Genomic DNA, 19763 nt, shown 5'->3' with positions numbered 1-19763 from the left:
AGATACAGTAGAACCCCGCTTAACCGAAATGCTCTGGCAAAATTGCTTATTAATATTTTGTTTTTACCCTCTCGTTCTTAGCCATCAATATTAGTAATTCTGTTGCTATATGTGCTGACAGCTACTAGACAAACCCTATTTTTATGAGTTATGCCAGAATGCACGTGTAGCATAAAACAGATCAGTTTCTTACCCTCTAGTTCATTCCATGACATTTTTTCTTGAACAAGCAGGAATTATTATTACTGTATTATTCTTATTTCTTTGTTTCGGCCTGCTGTGGACCACGTTATTTCAACCGTTTGCATCCTTGAGCTTTAATTCTTCCCCAGTACTCATGCATTCTCGTTCTGACTGTATTATTGTTATTGTTATTATTGTTATTGTTATTATTATTATTATTATTATTATTATTATTATTATTATTATTATTATTATTATTATTATTATTATTATTATTAATGTATTATTCGTCATGAAGATTATGCAGATGACTCGACCTTGACAATGGCAGTTTTGAGAATCGACTTACAGCAGATTTAATGCATTGGAGGTGAGATTGATTTCGAATTTTTATTAAAATATAGTACCACACACTTAAATTACAGTACTGTAGTAAAATTACTGTATACAGTATTCAGTTCAGTAGTAAAATAAAAATGGTTTCATTATTTCAGATTGCTTTGCCGTTTGTTGAATAAAGCAATGAATCTACACAATCTGATGTATTGTTGATTAAGCGGTGGCGCGGCATAGCTGCACGACAGCACTGCACTAAGAAAATTCAGAAGAAAATCAATGATTTTATACAATGGGTGGCATTATGTAAACATTTTAATGTTAATATACAGTATGCACCTTTGCTTAATAGAGTTTATGCGTTTTTATTTCGACATTTAACTCCAAAAATATTTACCGTGTGTCATCCGAAAAAAGCATCAACGGAAGTGGCTCTGCCCCCTTTATTTCGGATAAACGGGATTCTACTGTATAATTAAACTGATTTAACAGTGATAAGAAAATGTTTGTGTAACTAAACTGGATTGCACCATATGGCTACTTAGTGACATACGGCAGGAAATGTTTCGTCATTTACTATCCAATTAAGATGTGGCAAGTTGTAGTCTCCAGTAAGGAGTAATAAATAGTTGCCGATATTTGAGATAATCTTTGGTGGTGAGATGTAGGGTTTACAGTGCACTATATCTTCTAGTGTGGGCTAGAACAAATTGATCGGTTTCTGTCTTATCCTTGGCTTTGGCAATGTGAAAGTGACTTAGGTATGAGCAATGTTACTATTGCCATTCCTTGTGCAGCAAATCCCTGTTTTGAATTGTATGAAAATGTTGCTCATAGGGTCTGTTTGTGCATGCATTTCAGTCTACTAGGCAGACCGATATATAATAGTAACTTCTGGCTCAGTGAAGAAACCCTGATGTGAATAGACTTGATTGGAACAGTTACTGTATAAGCAGTACAAGAAACATCGTCCATTTAATTAACAGAAACAAATACGTAAAATAGATTTTTGGGATTTATTTTCACAAATTTGTAACAATACAGGTTTACACCTCTTATTCTAAAAAGAGAATAGGAAGCTTTAAATAAATAAATAATACTCAGAACATATGTAAAAAAAAAAAACATATAATACTGTACTTTATTTCTGCCCAAAACATGGCAGATGCACGAGGTGTTCAATTTTTTACCGAACACCAGTGACACTTGTCTTATATGTCTTTGGGTCGGGCTGAGTGGCTCAGACGGTTGGGGTGCTGGCCTTCTGACCCCAACTTGGCAGGTTCGATTTTGGCTCAGTCAAGTGGTGTTTGAAGGTGCTCAAATATGTCGTCGGCCTTGTGTCGGTAGGTTTACTGGCATCTAAAAGAACTTCTGCGGGACTAAATTCTGGCACCACCTTGACGTCTCCGCAAACCATAAAAGTAGTTAGTGGGACGTAAAGCAAATATTATTATTATTATTATTATTATTATTATTATTATTATTATTATTGTGCCGTACCCCCGGCAGGATGACCCAAAGGAGAGCGGGCCAGGGATCTGGATATAAATGTAAGGTCCAACCCAGAGGATAATGTCAAGTCCCAATTCAAACAGCTTGACAACAACTTTATTCATAGACAATGTAAAACAAACCAATTCGGAAGCGCACGAAAATCAACATAACATAACTAAAGAAGGGTTTTAACCCGTTTCCATTTCTCATCCTTGTAAACTATAAGAGGAATTCCACTCCTCTAATAAAAGGTTTAACATAACGTAAGCTGCGCACCTTGGTACCAAATAAATGTCTTACTAATCTCTACAGCGCTACAACGTATATTCAGCTCGCCAGTTACAAGGTAAGGAAAACTCTTCTATCAGTGAACTCACAATGACACGCATACTTCCCAACTACACGTCCAGAACATTCTGGAATCTTTCTTTCATGTTACAAGAAACGTACAACACTTTAAGTTACTTTACGTTACTTTCACAAAATATCTCGGCACCAAGCCGTGCCTGATCAATTACAACCAGATACATGGCGTTACATAACTGTACAAGTTCCTAGTTCCTCCCATCATCCTACCAACACATAGCAAGCCAGTAGATCTTACCTCCCATGCCCCTCTCACGGTGCTTGGTTCGACCCAAGAGTAGTGCTCTCCACAAAGAGCAGCAGGTAAGTGAGACGGACCACCGCCCGGCGAGGCACACTGGCTCGCCGGGAGGGGTAGGTCCCGATACCAACGTCATCACGCCCCTCTCTCGGAGAAGCCGGGAGGGGGTAAGTACACGCGAGGGAGCATGGCAGACGATCGACATACGAAAGAAATGCAAATACGGAGGGACGCCCCAGGACGGAAAGAATTCCTTGTCCATGGAGCCATAAGTGAGGAACAGGGAGAGACACATTTATTACACAATCAATGCCTAGGACATTCAGAAATACGCACAATGATGGTAGTAAATTTTCAATGAGCTCGCTAGGAGCACAGCACAGGTACCAAGTCCTTTAAGGCGGGAGGAGACCAAACACACGGTTCAGACCTCCCCCCCAAAACACCAACCCAGGGTTGACCAAAGTGTTTTCCTTACATAAAGATCAGCCGCATAAAGTTCATTATCTTGAATACTTGCTGGATATACAATAGTGTTCTTGCTTTACAATAAATAACTATATACAAAAGTAACATCTTGCTGCACATAAAAATGAAGAAACAAGTCTTTGCCCAGATAATATATAAAATTAATACTCTTGCTGGTCACCAAAATGACGTAGTGAGTCCAAGATTATCTCTGAATTTACATTCTTGCTGTACATTAAATGAAATAGCGAGTTCTTGCCAAGATTAGCACTGAAATTACTTTCTTACTATACACCATAATGAAGTAGCGAGTCTTTGCCAAGTATATCCCTGACTTTGCATTCTTGCTGTATCAAAAAATTAGTTTCTTACTGTACACCACAATGAAGTAGCGAGTCTTTGACAAGTATATCCCTGACTTTACATTCTTGCTGTATCAAAGATTAGTTTCTTACTGTACACCACAATGAAGTAGCGAGTCTTTGACAAGTATATCCCGGGATATGGCAACATTCAGTTCAATGAAGATGTCCCCAGCAATCGCCAGGGGAAAGGTGGGCCATCAGGGCCGGCAACCATCATAGCTGGGATACAACCCAACCAAACATTGAGCGGCATGCATGCAGGACAACGGCCACAGTAGCGGACCGTCTCGGAGCCTCCTTAGGCAACTCAGACGCTGGAAATCCCAATCCTTCTGAACTCGGTAGCCGTAAGACACGGCGGCTGGGGTCAATGATCGCCAGGAATCGCAGCCACGAGGGGCCCTTCTCATGGAGCAGTGGGCGTAGGTGGATACTCCAGTCCACTGTAAAATAAAGCAGAAGGCCAGCAAAGATGTCGAAAGATATCCATCCACCGGTACAGGGTACAGGGGGCCAATGCAGTGTAGGGGACCGGACCGGGGGGCATGGGAGCAGTACGGGTGCGATAGGACTCCGGGAGGACTCACATTAAATCATTCATAATAAATAAATAATACATCCAGATTTGTTTTTCTTAAAAAGGGAAGAACAAACTTAAACTAACTAAGGGAAGAGCATATCTCCGACAAGAATGGAAATGAGTCAAAACTCTCCGGATAACCAAGTTAAAGCTTCATACCACATGAAACCAAGGTACCCGTAGCTGAAACGCTAAGCAGGCTTTACTTGCGAAAGATGAACTCGGAAGACTCTCTCCGTCTCCGGATCCTTTACCAACAAGGTGACCGGCGTTAAGAAATCAATAATTTCATACGGTCCTCGGAATCTAGGAGCGAGCTTCCCGGAAGGCACGAAATTCTTAACAAAAACATTATCTCCTACAGCGAGATCGGTCGGTCGGCGCCCCTCATTGTAACGTTCTCTCTTCTTCTCATAGGACACCTTGAGGTTTTCCTTAGCCTTTTTCCAAATTGCCCTGATGTTAAGGGGGTCAATCCTCTCTGGTAACAGTTCATCAATGTTCCAGAGATTACTGAGTGGAGAGTTGGGAACGAAGGAGAACATAAGAGACACAGGAGAAAACTGATGCGCTTCATGTACAGCAGAATTAAATGCGAAAGCCAGCCATGGCAACGAAGTGTCCCATCTCAAAACATCGTCATGATGGAAGGCGATGAGAGCGGCCCGCAAATTGCGGTTGACTCTCTCTGCATAAGAGGGTTGGGGGTGGTACGGGGACGTTGTCACATGCGTAATGGACAGGCTAAAGCAAAACTTTCTGAACAAATTCGACGTGAACGCCCTCGCATTATCGGACACCAAGTACTGGCTCGGACCAAAAGAAGAAAATATGGTTTTTAAACACCTTATGGTGGACTCTGCCGTGGCTAACCTCGTCGGAAAAAACCAAGAAAAACGAGTGAAGCCGTCGACACAAACCAATATAAATCTATTGCCATCCGTCCTTGACTTGGGGAGGGGTCCCACATAATCTATAAATAGACGTTGCATGGGTCGCGTAGCCTGGGTAGAAGACAACAGGCCGACCCGAGTATTAAGGGCAGGCTTGCTCATCCTACAAATCTTACACGCTTTGACCATCTCACGGACTTCAGCATCCAGCCCCTTCCAAATAAAGGTTTCGCGAATTTTCTCCCTGGTCTTAAACACTCCCAGATGACCAGCCAAAGGAGTTTCATGGAAATATTTAAATATCATAGGTACTAATACCGATGGAACAACAACTTTCATCTTGTGATCAGAGCGGGAGGGACAGCAAAGGACACCATTTCTTAACACATATGGGTTAACAATCTTGCCTTCTTTCAACTGCTGGACAATAGGCCCTAAGATAGGATCTTCCACTTGGAATTTTGCAAGATCATGGTATAACAACGGGGCATCAGTCAAGATCGCTCCAGCCAGGGGTAAAGAAGTTAGGACCTCAGGGTCAGAAGAGTCATCATCCTGAATAGGCTGACCAGTGAACATGCGGCTAAGCGAATCGGCCACAACATTGTCCGAGCCTCGAATGTGCCGTACATCGAACTGAAACGCCGATATTCTTATGGCCCACCGAGCTAGACGGCCCGTTTTCCTAGGTTTACCCAGGACCCAGCTCAACGCTTGGTTATCGGTTTCAAGCTCGAATTTTACATGTTCTAAATACATTCGAAACCTCTCTAGGGCAAACAACACAGCCAAACCCTCTAACTCATAGACTGAATATTTACTTTCAAGAGGAGTCAAGGCCCTGGAAGCGTAAGCAACAGGTCGCCGGCCCAGGTCGGATTCCTGCATTAAGACAGCTGCAACCGCCGAGGCTGAAGCATCGGTCTGAACAATGAAGGTTTTGGAAAAATCGGGCATCGCAAGTATGGGAGCATTAGTTATAGCCAACTTCAGATCCTCGAAGGCTGCTTGTTGTGAAGTACCCCATTCAAACTTCACCCCTTTACGCCGGAGGGCGTTAAGAGGCCCAGCACGCTTAGCAAGGTTAGGGATAAACTTACGGAAGAAGTTTACCATCCCGATGAAGCGGGCGACGCCTTTAACGTCCTGTGGGGGTCTGAACTCATCAATGGCCCGGGTGCGAGACTGGTCGACTGAAACTCCATTAGATGACACTATATGGCCTAAAAAGGACATCTGCGGCTTTGCAAAGGAAACCTTCGACAATTTAACCGTCAGGCCAGCGTTACGCAGTCTAGACAACACTTCGCGCAGGTGGTCAAGGTGCTCCTCAAAGGTTTCCGAATAGATGACGACATCGTCGAGGTAATGATAAAGATAACTGAATTTAATATCCGAAAACAACTGATCTAGAAGCCTACTAAGCACCGCAGCGCCAGTGGAAATGCCAAAGGGCAATCGACAAAATTCGTAGAGGTTCCAGTCGGTTGCGAAGGCTGTCAAATGACGGGACTCCTCTGCCAAAGGGATTTGATAATATGCCTGGTTTAAATCCAGGACGGTAAAATACCTAGCCTTTCTGAACCACGAAAAACAGGAATGCAAGTCTGGGAGCGGAACAGATTGCAATATCACCTTCTTATTCAATGACCTATAATCCAAAACTGGACGGTAACCTCCCTGAGGCTTAGGCACGAGAAATATGGGTGAGGAGTAAGCTGACGTGGAAGGCCGAATTATTCCCTCCTGCAACATGTTATCGATGATCTCCTTCAATGCTCGCATTTTTGGGGGAGAAAGACGATAGGGCGGACTCCTAACAGGAATAGAATCTGAGACCTCTATCTTGTACTCCAACAAGTTAGTCATCCCCAATTTTTCCGTCAGAACCTCGGGAAAGGCATCACACAACTCCCTAATGCTCTTGGCCTGATCCTCGGGCAAATGGCTAAGATCGGAGCCCTTTTCGTCCTCAGAGGGCACCACGGCAAAAGAAGAACTCGAGTTAGACCGCAATACAGGAATCCGAACATCACGACAAAATTTGAACCAGCAGGACCCTTCCTGTATATCCAAAACCAAGCCTGAGTAAGCGAAAAAATCAGATCCAAAGATTACAGGACACGGTAAATCTTTGGCCACATACAACGGAAATTTCCACGAAAAATTAGCAACACGAATCTTACACTTCACAACTCCCAAGACTTCAACTCTGGAAGAATTAGCAGCCACACAGGAAAAGGAAACCGGGTGGACGACGGGAAATTTACACACAGATTTATGCAGACCAAACCACTTCTCGCTTACAAAGGAAACAACACTTCCAGTATCTAAGAGTGCCGTCACTGGCTCATTATTAATCTCGGCCTTGACAAATGGAGCTACCCCCTTATTCTCGGTCGTTATCTGCAAACATTCGGCAGGACAGGATGACAAACGTTCACCTGGAGTCGTACGATGATTTTGACTAGGCGACGGCGAATTAATGAGCCTGTCCCTGGCCTTTTGCCGGTCTAGTCAGATACCTTTCGGCCCTTTCGTGCAATCCCTCGCTACATGTCCCGGGGTCCCACAGCGAAAACATACAACCTTCGAAACCCTAGGCGGCCCCTCGGTACTCGAACCACGGCTAGGCCCTTGTGCCTGAAGAGATCGAGAAGGGCACTTATTACGGAGATGATCAGACGCGCCGCAGCCAAAACATATTTTTAACGGGGCGGGTTTACGAGTAACCGCACGCTCAGATACACCCCGGCCAGAAGAAAGACCAGGATCGCGAAGCGAGTCGGCATGTCGAATGCCCTCCGCCGAGACGACCATAGCTTCCAACTCGGCAAAGTTACGAGGCTGAGACACAAAACACAAGCAAGAACGATACGACGGAGTAATCCCTTCCACGATAGTCGAAACCACCTGCTCCTCCGTATAATCAAGTGCGAATACCCTGGCATAAAATTTAATGTCAGAAATAAATTCTGATAAGGTCTCATTTAAACGTTGCACACGAAAGTAGAATTGTTGCACCAAGGAATTAAGAGCCCTAGCGGGGATAAAGTGAGTTAGTATATGGGCATGAAACTGATGCAACGATAATTGTTCCGATATAGCATTAACAATCTTATCAGAAAGAACTCCGACAGTATGCGGATAGATCACCTGTAAAATTTGTGCATGCGTCAACCCAAATACTTGAGCGTGATCCAAGAATTCGACAAGAAAACGAAGAAATGCAACCACATCACTCGCCGAATTCACTGAGTAGCGCGGGCTGTCCTTCAGCATGTTATTCAATGGGTGAGGAATACTCGAAAATGGTGAAACCTGCGGCGACAAAGGTGGCTGTTGCCTCGTAGTCTGTTTTGAAGAACGCTCAAAAGATGAGAAATGCGGCTCGAGGGAAGTTCGCTGCCCGTCAGGCCCAAGGTCAGGAGTGGGTTGATTTAACTCGCCTACCACCGCCGCAGTGGAAGGTAACACTGGCTTAGTCTTGATGGACGGGTCAGCTAGCCAAGTCTCAACTTTCTCTAAAAGTGTAGAAGATTTGACCTGTAAATCCTGAACCTGATTTAACACCTCCTCCTTCAATTCTAATGACAGCAAATCACCTACACGATGAACATAATGCATCAAACGACCCTGTACTCTCTTAAGTTGATGGGGCGAAGCGACGTCGCTCTCCAGAAAATCCATCACTGAGGCGATATCAGAGAGGTTAGTCTCAATAAGGGATACCGAACTCGTGACCTCGCTTTCGGTATAACAGGGCGCTGAGACATTCCAATGTAAATTGTTCCTCAACAAGAGTTCATCGGCCTTAACTGTCCCTTTCGATTCCAAATTACGTATTGCTAACTCATACAGCAATTCCTCCTTCCGCAAAGCTCCCGGATAAATAATGTCGCGAGCAGACATCGTGTTAATGATACAACACACAAGGCAAAATTACAAGCACCGAGACGAGAGAGCTCTGGGAGCTCAAATTTCGCAAGTAAATGAAAAAAAAAAGGAAATCCAGATCGAACCACGCTCTGCTACCACCACTGTGCCGTACCCCCGGCAGGATGACCCAAAGGAGAGCGGGCCAGGGATCTGGATATAAATGTAAGGTCCAACCCAGAGGATAATGTCAAGTCCCAATTCAAACAGCTTGACAACAACTTTATTCATAGACAATGTAAAACAAACCAATTCGGAAGCGCACGAAAATCAACATAACATAACTAAAGAAGGGTTTTAACCCGTTTCCATTTCTCATCCTTGTAAACTATAAGAGGAATTCCACTCCTCTAATAAAAGGTTTAACATAACGTAAGCTGCGCACCTTGGTACCAAATAAATGTCTTACTAATCTCTACAGCGCTACAACGTATATTCAGCTCGCCAGTTACAAGGTAAGGAAAACTCTTCTATCAGTGAACTCACAATGACACGCATACTTCCCAACTACACGTCCAGAACATTCTGGAATCTTTCTTTCATGTTACAAGAAACGTACAACACTTTAAGTTACTTTACGTTACTTTCACAAAATATCTCGGCACCAAGCCGTGCCTGATCAATTACAACCAGATACATGGCGTTACATAACTGTACAAGTTCCTAGTTCCTCCCATCATCCTACCAACACATAGCAAGCCAGTAGATCTTACCTCCCATGCCCCTCTCACGGTGCTTGGTTCGACCCAAGAGTAGTGCTCTCCACAAAGAGCAGCAGGTAAGTGAGACGGACCACCGCCCGGCGAGGCACACTGGCTCGCCGGGAGGGGTAGGTCCCGATACCAACGTCATCACGCCCCTCTCTCGGAGAAGCCGGGAGGGGGTAAGTACACGCGAGGGAGCATGGCAGACGATCGACATACGAAAGAAATGCAAATACGGAGGGACGCCCCAGGACGGAAAGAATTCCTTGTCCATGGAGCCATAAGTGAGGAACAGGGAGAGACACATTTATTACACAATCAATGCCTAGGACATTCAGAAATACGCACAATGATGGTAGTAAATTTTCAATGAGCTCGCTAGGAGCACAGCACAGGTACCAAGTCCTTTAAGGCGGGAGGAGACCAAACACACGGTTCAATTATTATTATTATTATTAAAAAATGTCTTCGGTTAGGAATTCTGGTACATAAAGGAACTACCTGCCCCAACCTGCCAGCATGCTTTTTGGTCAATTTAATCTAGAGAATTTTTATTCATTATGCATGTGTGAAACAAGATGGGATTGAAACTTCAGATTTGTCAAGTTTGAAGGTTCTGGAGTAGCAATTGCAATCGTTTAGACAGTCTTCCATTGGAGCATATCACATGCCTGTGTGTCTTCATCCCTGTCTGTATCATGTCGCTATATACGGGGGTTGGAACTTAAATAGTGGCAACACTGCTGTGGAGACGCTATGCATGGAATCTAATATTGCCGCTGATAGCACACGTTGGTGACATACCCACCTTACCTCAGAGTAAATAGACTCGCCCTTCCCACATCACCTGCGTGCGCACAAGCGAGAGAAACAGGAACAACGGAGGTGGATCAAGATTGAATGTTTCAGAAGTCATACAGCACAACAGTGTCATCAAGGTCTTCAAGTGGCCTGCAGGGATTCTGCATTGCCTACAGTGGCACGTTGGGTAAAAGCCTTCAACGATGGTTGGCAAACTGTGGCGGACATTCATCGGGCAGGTCGTCTTGCGAGTGAAAAAGTGCATGCTCTTGCCACGTTACTGGACAATGATCGAAACCAGATGATTCGTGAGCATTCGCTTCAGAACTGTTGCAGAGATTCGACAGGCAGTAGACCGCTCCATTCGCACCATCAGCAGAACAGGCTCTGCTAAAGATATACTACGACTTCCACATCGCTGGCAATGGGTTATACTCAACGCTGGTGACTACATTGAAGAACAGTAAAGGTTGCTAACATGTAACTCTTTTGTATCTGTTGTAAATAGATAGTTGCCACTATTTAAGTTCCAACCTTCATAATAATAAAGGGATTATCGATCTGTTGTTCTTTTGTCTCAAAAGACGAACTTTCTCAGTTACTTTCATTATGTATTTTGTCAGGGGCTGATAACCTCACTGTTTGACCCCTTTAAACAACCCTTGCAAAATTACCCAGTGGGATTCTGTTGTTACAAGTGCTTCTACAGACTTTATTTTCTCCAACTTTGTGTACATGGTATTATACATGAGTACATATTATATAATTAAAATATGACACGCTGTACAGTTATTAAGCTTTACTGTAAGTTTATGATTGTGGTTTTCATGTTACATTCTTACGTAGTACTGGTGCCATCTTCTCTGAAACTATCAAGCAAGGGGTTGTGCGGTTTGGGTCGCGCAGGTATCAGCTTGCATTCGGAAGGTAGAGGGTTTGAACTCCTCTGTTGGCAGCCCTGAAGATGGTTTTCCTTGGCTTCCCATTTTCACACCAGGCAAATGCTGGGGCTATACCTTAGTTAAGGCTACAGTCATGTCCTTCCCACTCCGAGCCCTTTCTTATCCCATCACTGCCACAAAAATCTCTGAAACTTGTGTCCTGATGTTATATTATCCTTTCTCATTTTTTTAAACACACTTCTTCTTGTTGCAGGGCCACACTGCCAGTAGGTGACTCGACTAACGCCACCACTCGAGAGCATCAGTGTGACATACATAGAGGCCTGTTCTTCAGCCACATCTCAGGTTAGTCTTAAATGTCCATGTTTAAGAGAGCATTACAGCTGCATGCTTTGTGGAATTCAATGCTTTGTGTGCTCGAGTTCTGATTTTTAATTCTAAGAAAATGGTATTTGACTCATAATTTTTACCCTCTAGTCAGGTTTAGCATTGAAGACAACCTAATGGCAATAAACACAAATACAAATGACTTAGAGCAGGGGTCTTCAATTAATTTTCCCTGGGGTCCAGATTGATGGTAATATTGCAATAAAGAGGGCTCCTGAGGTACACATATTTGGTTGAGTAAGAATGAAAGTAAATATTGTGTATGTTCGTTTTATTTAAACTTACTTTACATCATGCTGGCACAGATAGGTCATATGGCAACGATGGGATAGGAAAGGGCTAGGAGTGGGAAGGAATGGTCCATGGCCTTAATTAAGATACAGCCCCAGCATTTGCCTGGTGTAAAAATGTGAAATCATGGAAAACCCTCTTCAACGCTGCTGTCAGTGGGGTTCAAACCTGCTATCACCCGAATGCAAGTTCACAGCTGCGCGTCCCTAACCGCACGGCCAACTCGTTCGATTATGTTAGTATCAATAACACTGTACTTCCATGCATTTAAAAAAATTACAAGTGGAGTGTTCACATACAATACATTCACATAGATGTGATATTGTAAATTCAGTGATAATATGAAACACAGGCGTCTTTAAAAATATCCTGGATTTTAGATTTGGCAAAAATTTAATTTGTCAGGTCAGAAACTAACAAAGTAGAATTGCAGTTTCCATTCGGGATTCAGGATGTGATTTTCAGAGTTTATTTTCTGCCTGTGTAGTCCCTCATGACACAAAAGTTCACTGAATTAATTGAAAATTTATACTGATGTATATAAAACAGTGTTACTTTCATTCGTGAGCGGAACAACCAGCAGCTAACTATTAACTGAAGCATGGGAGAGGCCTCAGACTAGAGAAAAATCTAAATAAACACTCGCTGTCATCTGTGGAGTAAATATGAAACCTGTTCATTCTCTTACTTTCAAAATTCGGTACTGCCATTTGTGGAGAAAATAGGAGTTAGGCCAGGGAATGTGTAAGCCCTACACTACTCTCTAAATTTTTACTGTTAATATTGTAATTTGTTTCCCTTTCTTACTCTTGATGTTATGTAAACCATGCAGGTCCAGGAGAAAAGGTACCAGGGTCCAGATCCGGACCGGAATCTGCCATTTGAAGACTCCTATCTTAGAGTGTTGAAATAAATTTTTTGATAAAAGGAATCTTGTATCCCGGTGTTCACATTATCAATCAATCAATCAATCAATCACTACTGATCTGCATTTAGGGCAGTCGCCCAGGTGGCAGATTCCCTATCTGTTGTTTTCCTAGCCGTTTCTCAAATGATTGCAAAGAAATTGGAAAATTATTGAACATTTCCCTTGGTAAGTTATTCCAATCCCTAACTCCCCTTCCTATAAACGAATATTTGCCCCAATTTGTCCTCTTGAATTCCAACTTTATCTTCATATTGTGATCTTTCCTACTTTTAAAGACACCACTCAAACTTATTTGTCTGCTGATGTCCTCCCACGCCATCTCTCCTCTGACAGGTCATAACATACCATTTAATCAAGCAGCTCGTCTCCTTTCTCCCAAATCTTCCCAGCCCAAACTTTGCAACGTTTTTGTAACGCTACTCTTTTGTCAGAAATCACCCAGAACACCCGGCTTTTCTTTGGATTTTTTCCAGTTCTTGAATCAAGTAATCCTGGTAAGGGTCACATACACTGGAACCATACTCTAGTTGGGGTCTTACCAGAGACTTATATGCCCTCTTCTTTACATCCTTACTACAACCCCTAAATACCCTCATAACCAGGTGCAGAGATATGTACCCTTTATTAACAATCATATTTATGTGATTACCCCAATGAAGGTCTTTTCTTATATTAACACCTAGGTACTTACAATGATCCCCAAAAAGAACTTTCACCCCATCAACACAGTAATTAAAACTGAGAGGACTTTTCCTATTTGTGAAACTCACAACCTGACTTTTAACCCCGTTTATCATCATACCATTGCCCACCGTCCATCTCACAACATTATCAAGGTCATCCTGCAGCCGCTCACAATCTTGTAACTTATTTATTACTCTGTACAGAATAACATCATCTGCAAACAGCCTTATCTCTGATTCCACTTCTTTACACATATCATTGATATATATAAGAAAACATAAAGGTCCAGTAAAACTGCCTTGAGGAATTCCCCTCTTAATTATTACAGGGTCAGATAAAGCTTCGCCTACTCTAATTCTCTGAGTTCTATATTCTAGAAATATAGCCACCCATTCAGTCACTCTTTTTTCTAGTCCAATTGCACTCATTTTTGCCAGTAGTCTCCCATGATCTACCCTATCAAATGCCTTAGATAGGTCGATCGCAATACAGTCCATTTGGCTTCCTGAATCCAGGATATCTGCTATATCTTGCTGAAATCCTTCAAGCTGAGCTTCAGTTGAATAACCTTTCCTAAACCCAAACTGCATTCTGTCAAACCAGTTATTCATTTTGCAAACATGTCTAATATAATCAGAAAGAATGTTTTCCCAAAGCTTATATACAATGCATGTCAAACTGACTGGCCTGTAATTTTCAGCTTTATGTCTATCACCCTTTCCTTTATACACAGGGGCTACTGTAGCAACTCTCCATTCATTTGGTATAGCTCCTTCAACCGAACAATAATCAAATAAGTATTTCAGATATGGTACTATATCCCAACCCATTGCCTTTAGTATATCCCCAGAAATCTTATCAATTCCAGCTACTTTTCCAGTTTTCAAAACTTGTAACTTATTGTAAATGTCATTGTTATCATAGGTAAATTTTAATACTTCTTTAGTATTACTCACCCCCCCTATCTGGACATTATCCTTGTAACCAACAATCTTTACATACTGCTGAATACTTCTGCCTTTCGAAGATCCTCGCATACACACTCCCCTTGTTCATTAATGATTCCTGGAACTGCCTTAATGTACCTACACATACCCTTCCACTTTTCACTAAATTTGTATGACCACCAATTATGCTTGCCATCATATTTTATCCTTAGCTGACTTCTTTGCTAGATTCAATTTCCTGGTAAGTTCCTTCAATTTCTCCTTACTTCCATAACCATTTCTAACTCTATGGTGAGTAAACATTAATCTCAAGTGATGAGTGACAAACTGGTTACAATGTATGTATATTTTTAACTTATGGATCTGCTTCTAACAAGTTGTTTTTTTATTTTCTTGTCTTGTGATATTAAATCTATTGGGCTCCTTATTCTAAATTTGTAGGTTTCGGTTTCATGGTAATTCATTGTCAAAACATTTTGTCTCGAGCGTCAAATACTCCAAAGTAAATTTTTATACATTAAATCACACTTTATGCTTGTGAATTTTTTTTTTTTTTTGCTAGGGGCTTTACGTCGCACCGACACAGATAGGTCTTATGGCGACGATGGGATAGGAAAGGCCTAGGAGTTGGAGGGAAGCGGCCGTGGCCTTAATTAAGGTACAGCCCCAGCATTTGCCTGGTGTGAAAATGGGAAACCCCAGGCAAATGCTGGGGCTGTACCTTAATTAAGGCCACGGCCGCTTCCCTCCAACTCCTAGGCCTTTCCTATCCCATCGTCGCCATAAGACCTATCTGTGTCGGTGCGACGTAAAGCCCCTAGCAAAAAAAAAAAAAAAAAAAAAAAAAAAATTCACAAGCATAGTAAGCGTGAAATTTGTTTAAGTGACTTCAAAAATTCTGTAACTAAAATTAACTTCATTCAGTGGTAGCCATTCCAAATGAAATGAAGGTGGAAATAGTTTTGTTCAAGGAATAATCACAAAAACAATAAATAAATGATGTTCTTAATAGTTACCATGCTATAGGAATTTTACCATGGAAAGGTGTTATTAATGTGCCAGAAAATGTGCTAAAGTAAGTTTCTCACATTTTAGCATCCTTTAAGCATCAACAAACTATGCGAGGTTTCATGTGCAATTTACTGCTTAAAGTGTAGTTTTATTGATGTGCTTCTTACGAGAGGTTTATTATTTTCTCCTCTTTTGTGGTTGAACCTGTTGCTCTTTTAAGGCTGTTCAGTCTAGGTTTATAGGTTTCATTGGCAAAACATTTTGTTGTGAATGTCAAATACTCCAGAGCAAAATTTTGTACAGTAAATCATTCTTAAGGCTTAAGCAGATTAATTTTTATTCTCGAAATTATCGCTTGGAACTGGTGAGCTAGCTTTATTGAAGAGTATGAAATGAATGCAATCAGGTAAATGTTTCAATGTAATGGAATGCAGTCCATGTATAGCATGTGTTCATTTGCTTCACTAATTTAGGCTTGTTTACGTCTGCAGGGTACTTCATTTGGGTCATCTGTTTGAAGTTTAGGTTATTCTTTTCTTATCATTTCAGACCTTATATTTGATTGGGCATATGAAATGCTGTTGTTGTCCCCATAGTAGCTATCAGTAAACTGACGTTTATTATATCATGACTGTGCTGTATTGTACATAAATTTCTCTTGGTTCGTGGTGTGGGTTACTGTAGTCACGCCCTAGTTCGTGAACCATGGGTAATGGCTCAGTGGCCTAGTAAGTGATCCAGAGAGTCGGGATACCAGTTGCTACGGAATGGGAGTTGGCATCTCAGACATACTCTGAGTCATGGCCCTCCTTGTGCTCGGGCGGCTCGGACTGTACAATTCACCGGTGGTCCATAACCCATTAGAGGAGAGATCCTCACTTGGACTATGTGCAAGTAGGGTAGCATCCTGCTTCATGCATGTACCAGGCTCAGAACATTTTAAGCAAGCCTCAGACCTATGGGAGTAACGGAGTCCCACTCCCCTTCAACAGGCGAGGGACTCCTTGGAAACAACTTGGCAAATGAAATGGAATTCGATGGGGAGCTATCAATATTAATGGGGCTTATGGAAGAAAGAAGGTAGAACTGGCTGAGTCAGCAAGGAGGATGCATCTGGATGTGCTAGGAGTAAGTGATATTCGGGTAAGGGGAGATAACAAGGAAGGGATAGGAGATTATAAAGTGTACTTGACGGGTGTTAGAAAGGGAAGGGCAGAGTCTAGGGTAGGGCTCTTCATCAGGAATACCATTGCACGCAACATAGTTTCTGTTAGGCACGTAAATGAGCGAATGATGTGGGTAGATTTGTCAGTTGGAGGAATAGGACTAGAATTGTGTCCGTGTATTTACCATGTGAGAGTGCAGATGAGGATGAAGTTGACAAGTTTTATGAAGCATTGAGTGACATAGTGGTCAGGGTCAACAGCAAGGATAGAATAGTGCTAATGGGCGATTTCAATGCGAGAGTTGGGAATAGAACTGAAGGATACGAAAGGGTGATTGGTAAATGTGGGGAAGATATGGAAGCTAATGGGAATGGGAAGCGTTTGCTGGACTTCTGTACTAGTATGGGTTTAGCAGTTACGATTACATTCTTCAAGCATACCGCTATTCACCGTTACAAGGGGCTAGGGGTACCAGATCCATAATAGATTATATCTTAACCGACTTCGAATTCAGGGAATCTGTTAGGAATGTACAAGTTTTCTGGGGATTTTTTGATGATACACAGACCACTATCTGATCTGTAGTGAACTAAGTATCTATGCCTAGGGTAGAGAAAGTGAAATCTGTATGCAAACGAATAAGGATAGAAAATCTCCAGGACGAGGAAATTAGACAGAAGTACATGGATATGATTAGTGAGAAGTTTCGAACAGTAGACAGTAATTGCACGTTATAAATTTCATATTAGAGCCCGTATTGTTAAAGTATCAACTTGTGAAAGTTTAGATTTTATAATTCCACCTTTACAATACTGTAATTGTCTTTATTACAAAGACTACATTAAATTACACTTGTGAAACATGTTTCATCCTCTTATAGGACATCTTCAGTCACAAATACATAACATTAAAAATAAGGCGAGGACACATTAAAATAAGTAAATGCAAAGTCTTTGCATACTGTGACGCGGCGTGATAGCGTCTTGTCAATCTTCAGTGTTAAAATGGTGTGGTGTGAACATGATATGAAGCATGAAGTCCAATTAAAATCATATGTTAAAACTGTTGTTCAAAACAATGAATTGTCAATTATAAAACTCCGTAAGTGGCTATGCACATAAATCTCAGTATGAGGAATATGCAGTTGTGTTTATGTTTCGTAGATCTAGAGAAAGCATATGACAGGGTACCGAGGGAAAAGATGTTCGCTATACTGGGGGAGTATGGAATTAATGGTTGATTATTAAAATCAATCAAAGGCATTTATGTTGACAATTGGGCCTCAGTGAGAATTGATGGTAGAATGAGTTCTTGGTTCAGGGTACTTACAGGGGTTAGACAAGACTGTAATATTTCACCTTTACTGTTCGTAGTTTACATGGATCATCTGCTGAAAGGTATAAAATGGCAGGGAGGGATTCAGTTAGGTGGAATTGTAGTAAGCAGTTTGGCCTATGCTGACGACTTGGTCTTAATGGCAGATTGTGCAGGTGCAATGAGTATGGTATAAAAATTAGCCTCTCAAAGACTAAAATGATGTCAGTAGGTAAGAAATTCAACAGAATTGAATGTCAGATTGGTGATACAAAACTAGAACAGGTCGATAATTTGAAGTATTTAGTTTGTGTGTTCTCCCAGGATGGTAATATTGTAGGTGAGATTGAATCAAGGTGTCGTAAAGCTAATGCAGTGAGCTCCCAGTTGCGATCAACAGTATTCTCTAAGAAGGAAGTTAGCTCCCAGACTAAACTATCTTTACATCGGTCTGTTTTCAGACCAACTTTGCTTTACGGGAGCGAAAGCTGGGTGGACTCAGGATATGATTGCTGGTACAAACAGGTGGGAACAATGGCAGGAGGGTACTCGGAATGAGGAGATAAAGGCTAATTTAGGAATGAACTCGATGGATGAAGCTGTACGCATAAACCGGCTTCCGTTGTGGGCTTATGTGAAGTGAATGGAGGAGGATAGGTTACCTAGGAGAATAATGGACTCTGTTATGGAGGGTAAGAGAAGTAAAGGTAGACCAAGACGACGATGGTTAGACTCAGTTTCTAATGATTTAGAACTAAATGAGGCCACAACACTAGTTGCAAATTGAGGCTTGCAGACTGAACGCTGAAAGGCATAACAGTCTATAATGATTATGTATGTATGTATGTATGTATGTTGCTGCTTCTCTCCTGTGTGTTGAGTCTTGTATATTTGCACATCTTATTGTGATTTGGTACATATGTTCAAGAAATGATTGCACTTCAGCAAGGAGGAGCTAGCATTGTAGAGGGAGATGAAGTGGGAATGATGGAGGACAGAGACCTGAAGTATAAACTCCATAATTATGAGAGTTGTAGTTATAGGGCATAAGAGTGTAACTGGGAAAGTAACTACAGTAGAGTCTCGCTCATCCGACCTTCGCTTATCCGACATTCCATGTTATCCGACACTGGTAGACTTAATTTGAACTTTTGGTGGAGACTAAATTTAGGCACACCCGCTGTGGAGGGTGCGACCATGGGACAAGCACTGGCCTGACCGCTGGCGGTAGGACAGTTTTTTTTTCTTCTCAAGGACAGGTGCAGTGAGTCTTTAGTCATTGTTCATTGTAGTATTGGTTGGGTGCGGATGTTCTAGTTTTCATATCCTCTGTGAGTATAGCGAGTAAATGGAAGAAAGTGATTGTTTCTATGGAAGACAAGTTGAGTGCATTAAAGAGACTGGACAAAGGGGAAATTCTTCAAAATGTGGCTTCAGATCATAGTGTTGGATGTGTTACAGTGGGAGACTGGAAAAAACAGAGGGAAGAAATTGAAAAGTGGTGCTCTACCGGAGCAGAGAAAAAAATGAAAAATTTGAGTACGAAAAAGTAAGTGAAGCACTATTTCTCTGGTTATCTCAACACCGGGAAAACAGCCTGCCAATATCTGGCCCCATTCTGCAGGAAAAGGCTGTGTATTTCCAGAAGGAGTTTAATGAAGGGGACCCTAATTTTCCTGCCAGTGCTGGGTGGCTTGATCGGTGGAAAAAACGGTACGGCATTAGGCAGCTTAATATCTGTGGAGAAAAGTATCTTTTCGTAA

At 41.9% G+C, this 19763-nt stretch overlaps 1 protein-coding gene across 1 annotated transcript in view; it reads left to right on the top strand.

Moving 5' to 3' along the window:
• The window catches only part of hppy (MAP4K3-like protein hppy), a 385487-nt gene that overhangs the window by 234218 nt on the left and 131506 nt on the right, over positions 1-19763 (top strand). The window contains exon 15 of the mRNA XM_067151579.2: positions 11526-11617. Coding sequence (XP_067007680.1) covers positions 11526-11617 — 92 coding nt within the window. The remainder of the gene's footprint in view (positions 1-11525; positions 11618-19763) is intronic.

The sequence above is a fragment of the Anabrus simplex genome, chromosome 7 (assembly GCF_040414725.1).
Source record: "Anabrus simplex isolate iqAnaSimp1 chromosome 7, ASM4041472v1, whole genome shotgun sequence".
In the NCBI taxonomy this organism is placed as follows: domain Eukaryota; kingdom Metazoa; phylum Arthropoda; class Insecta; order Orthoptera; family Tettigoniidae; genus Anabrus; species Anabrus simplex.
The sequence above is the reverse complement of the archived record's forward strand: the minus strand, read 5'-3'. Positions and strand labels throughout refer to the sequence as shown.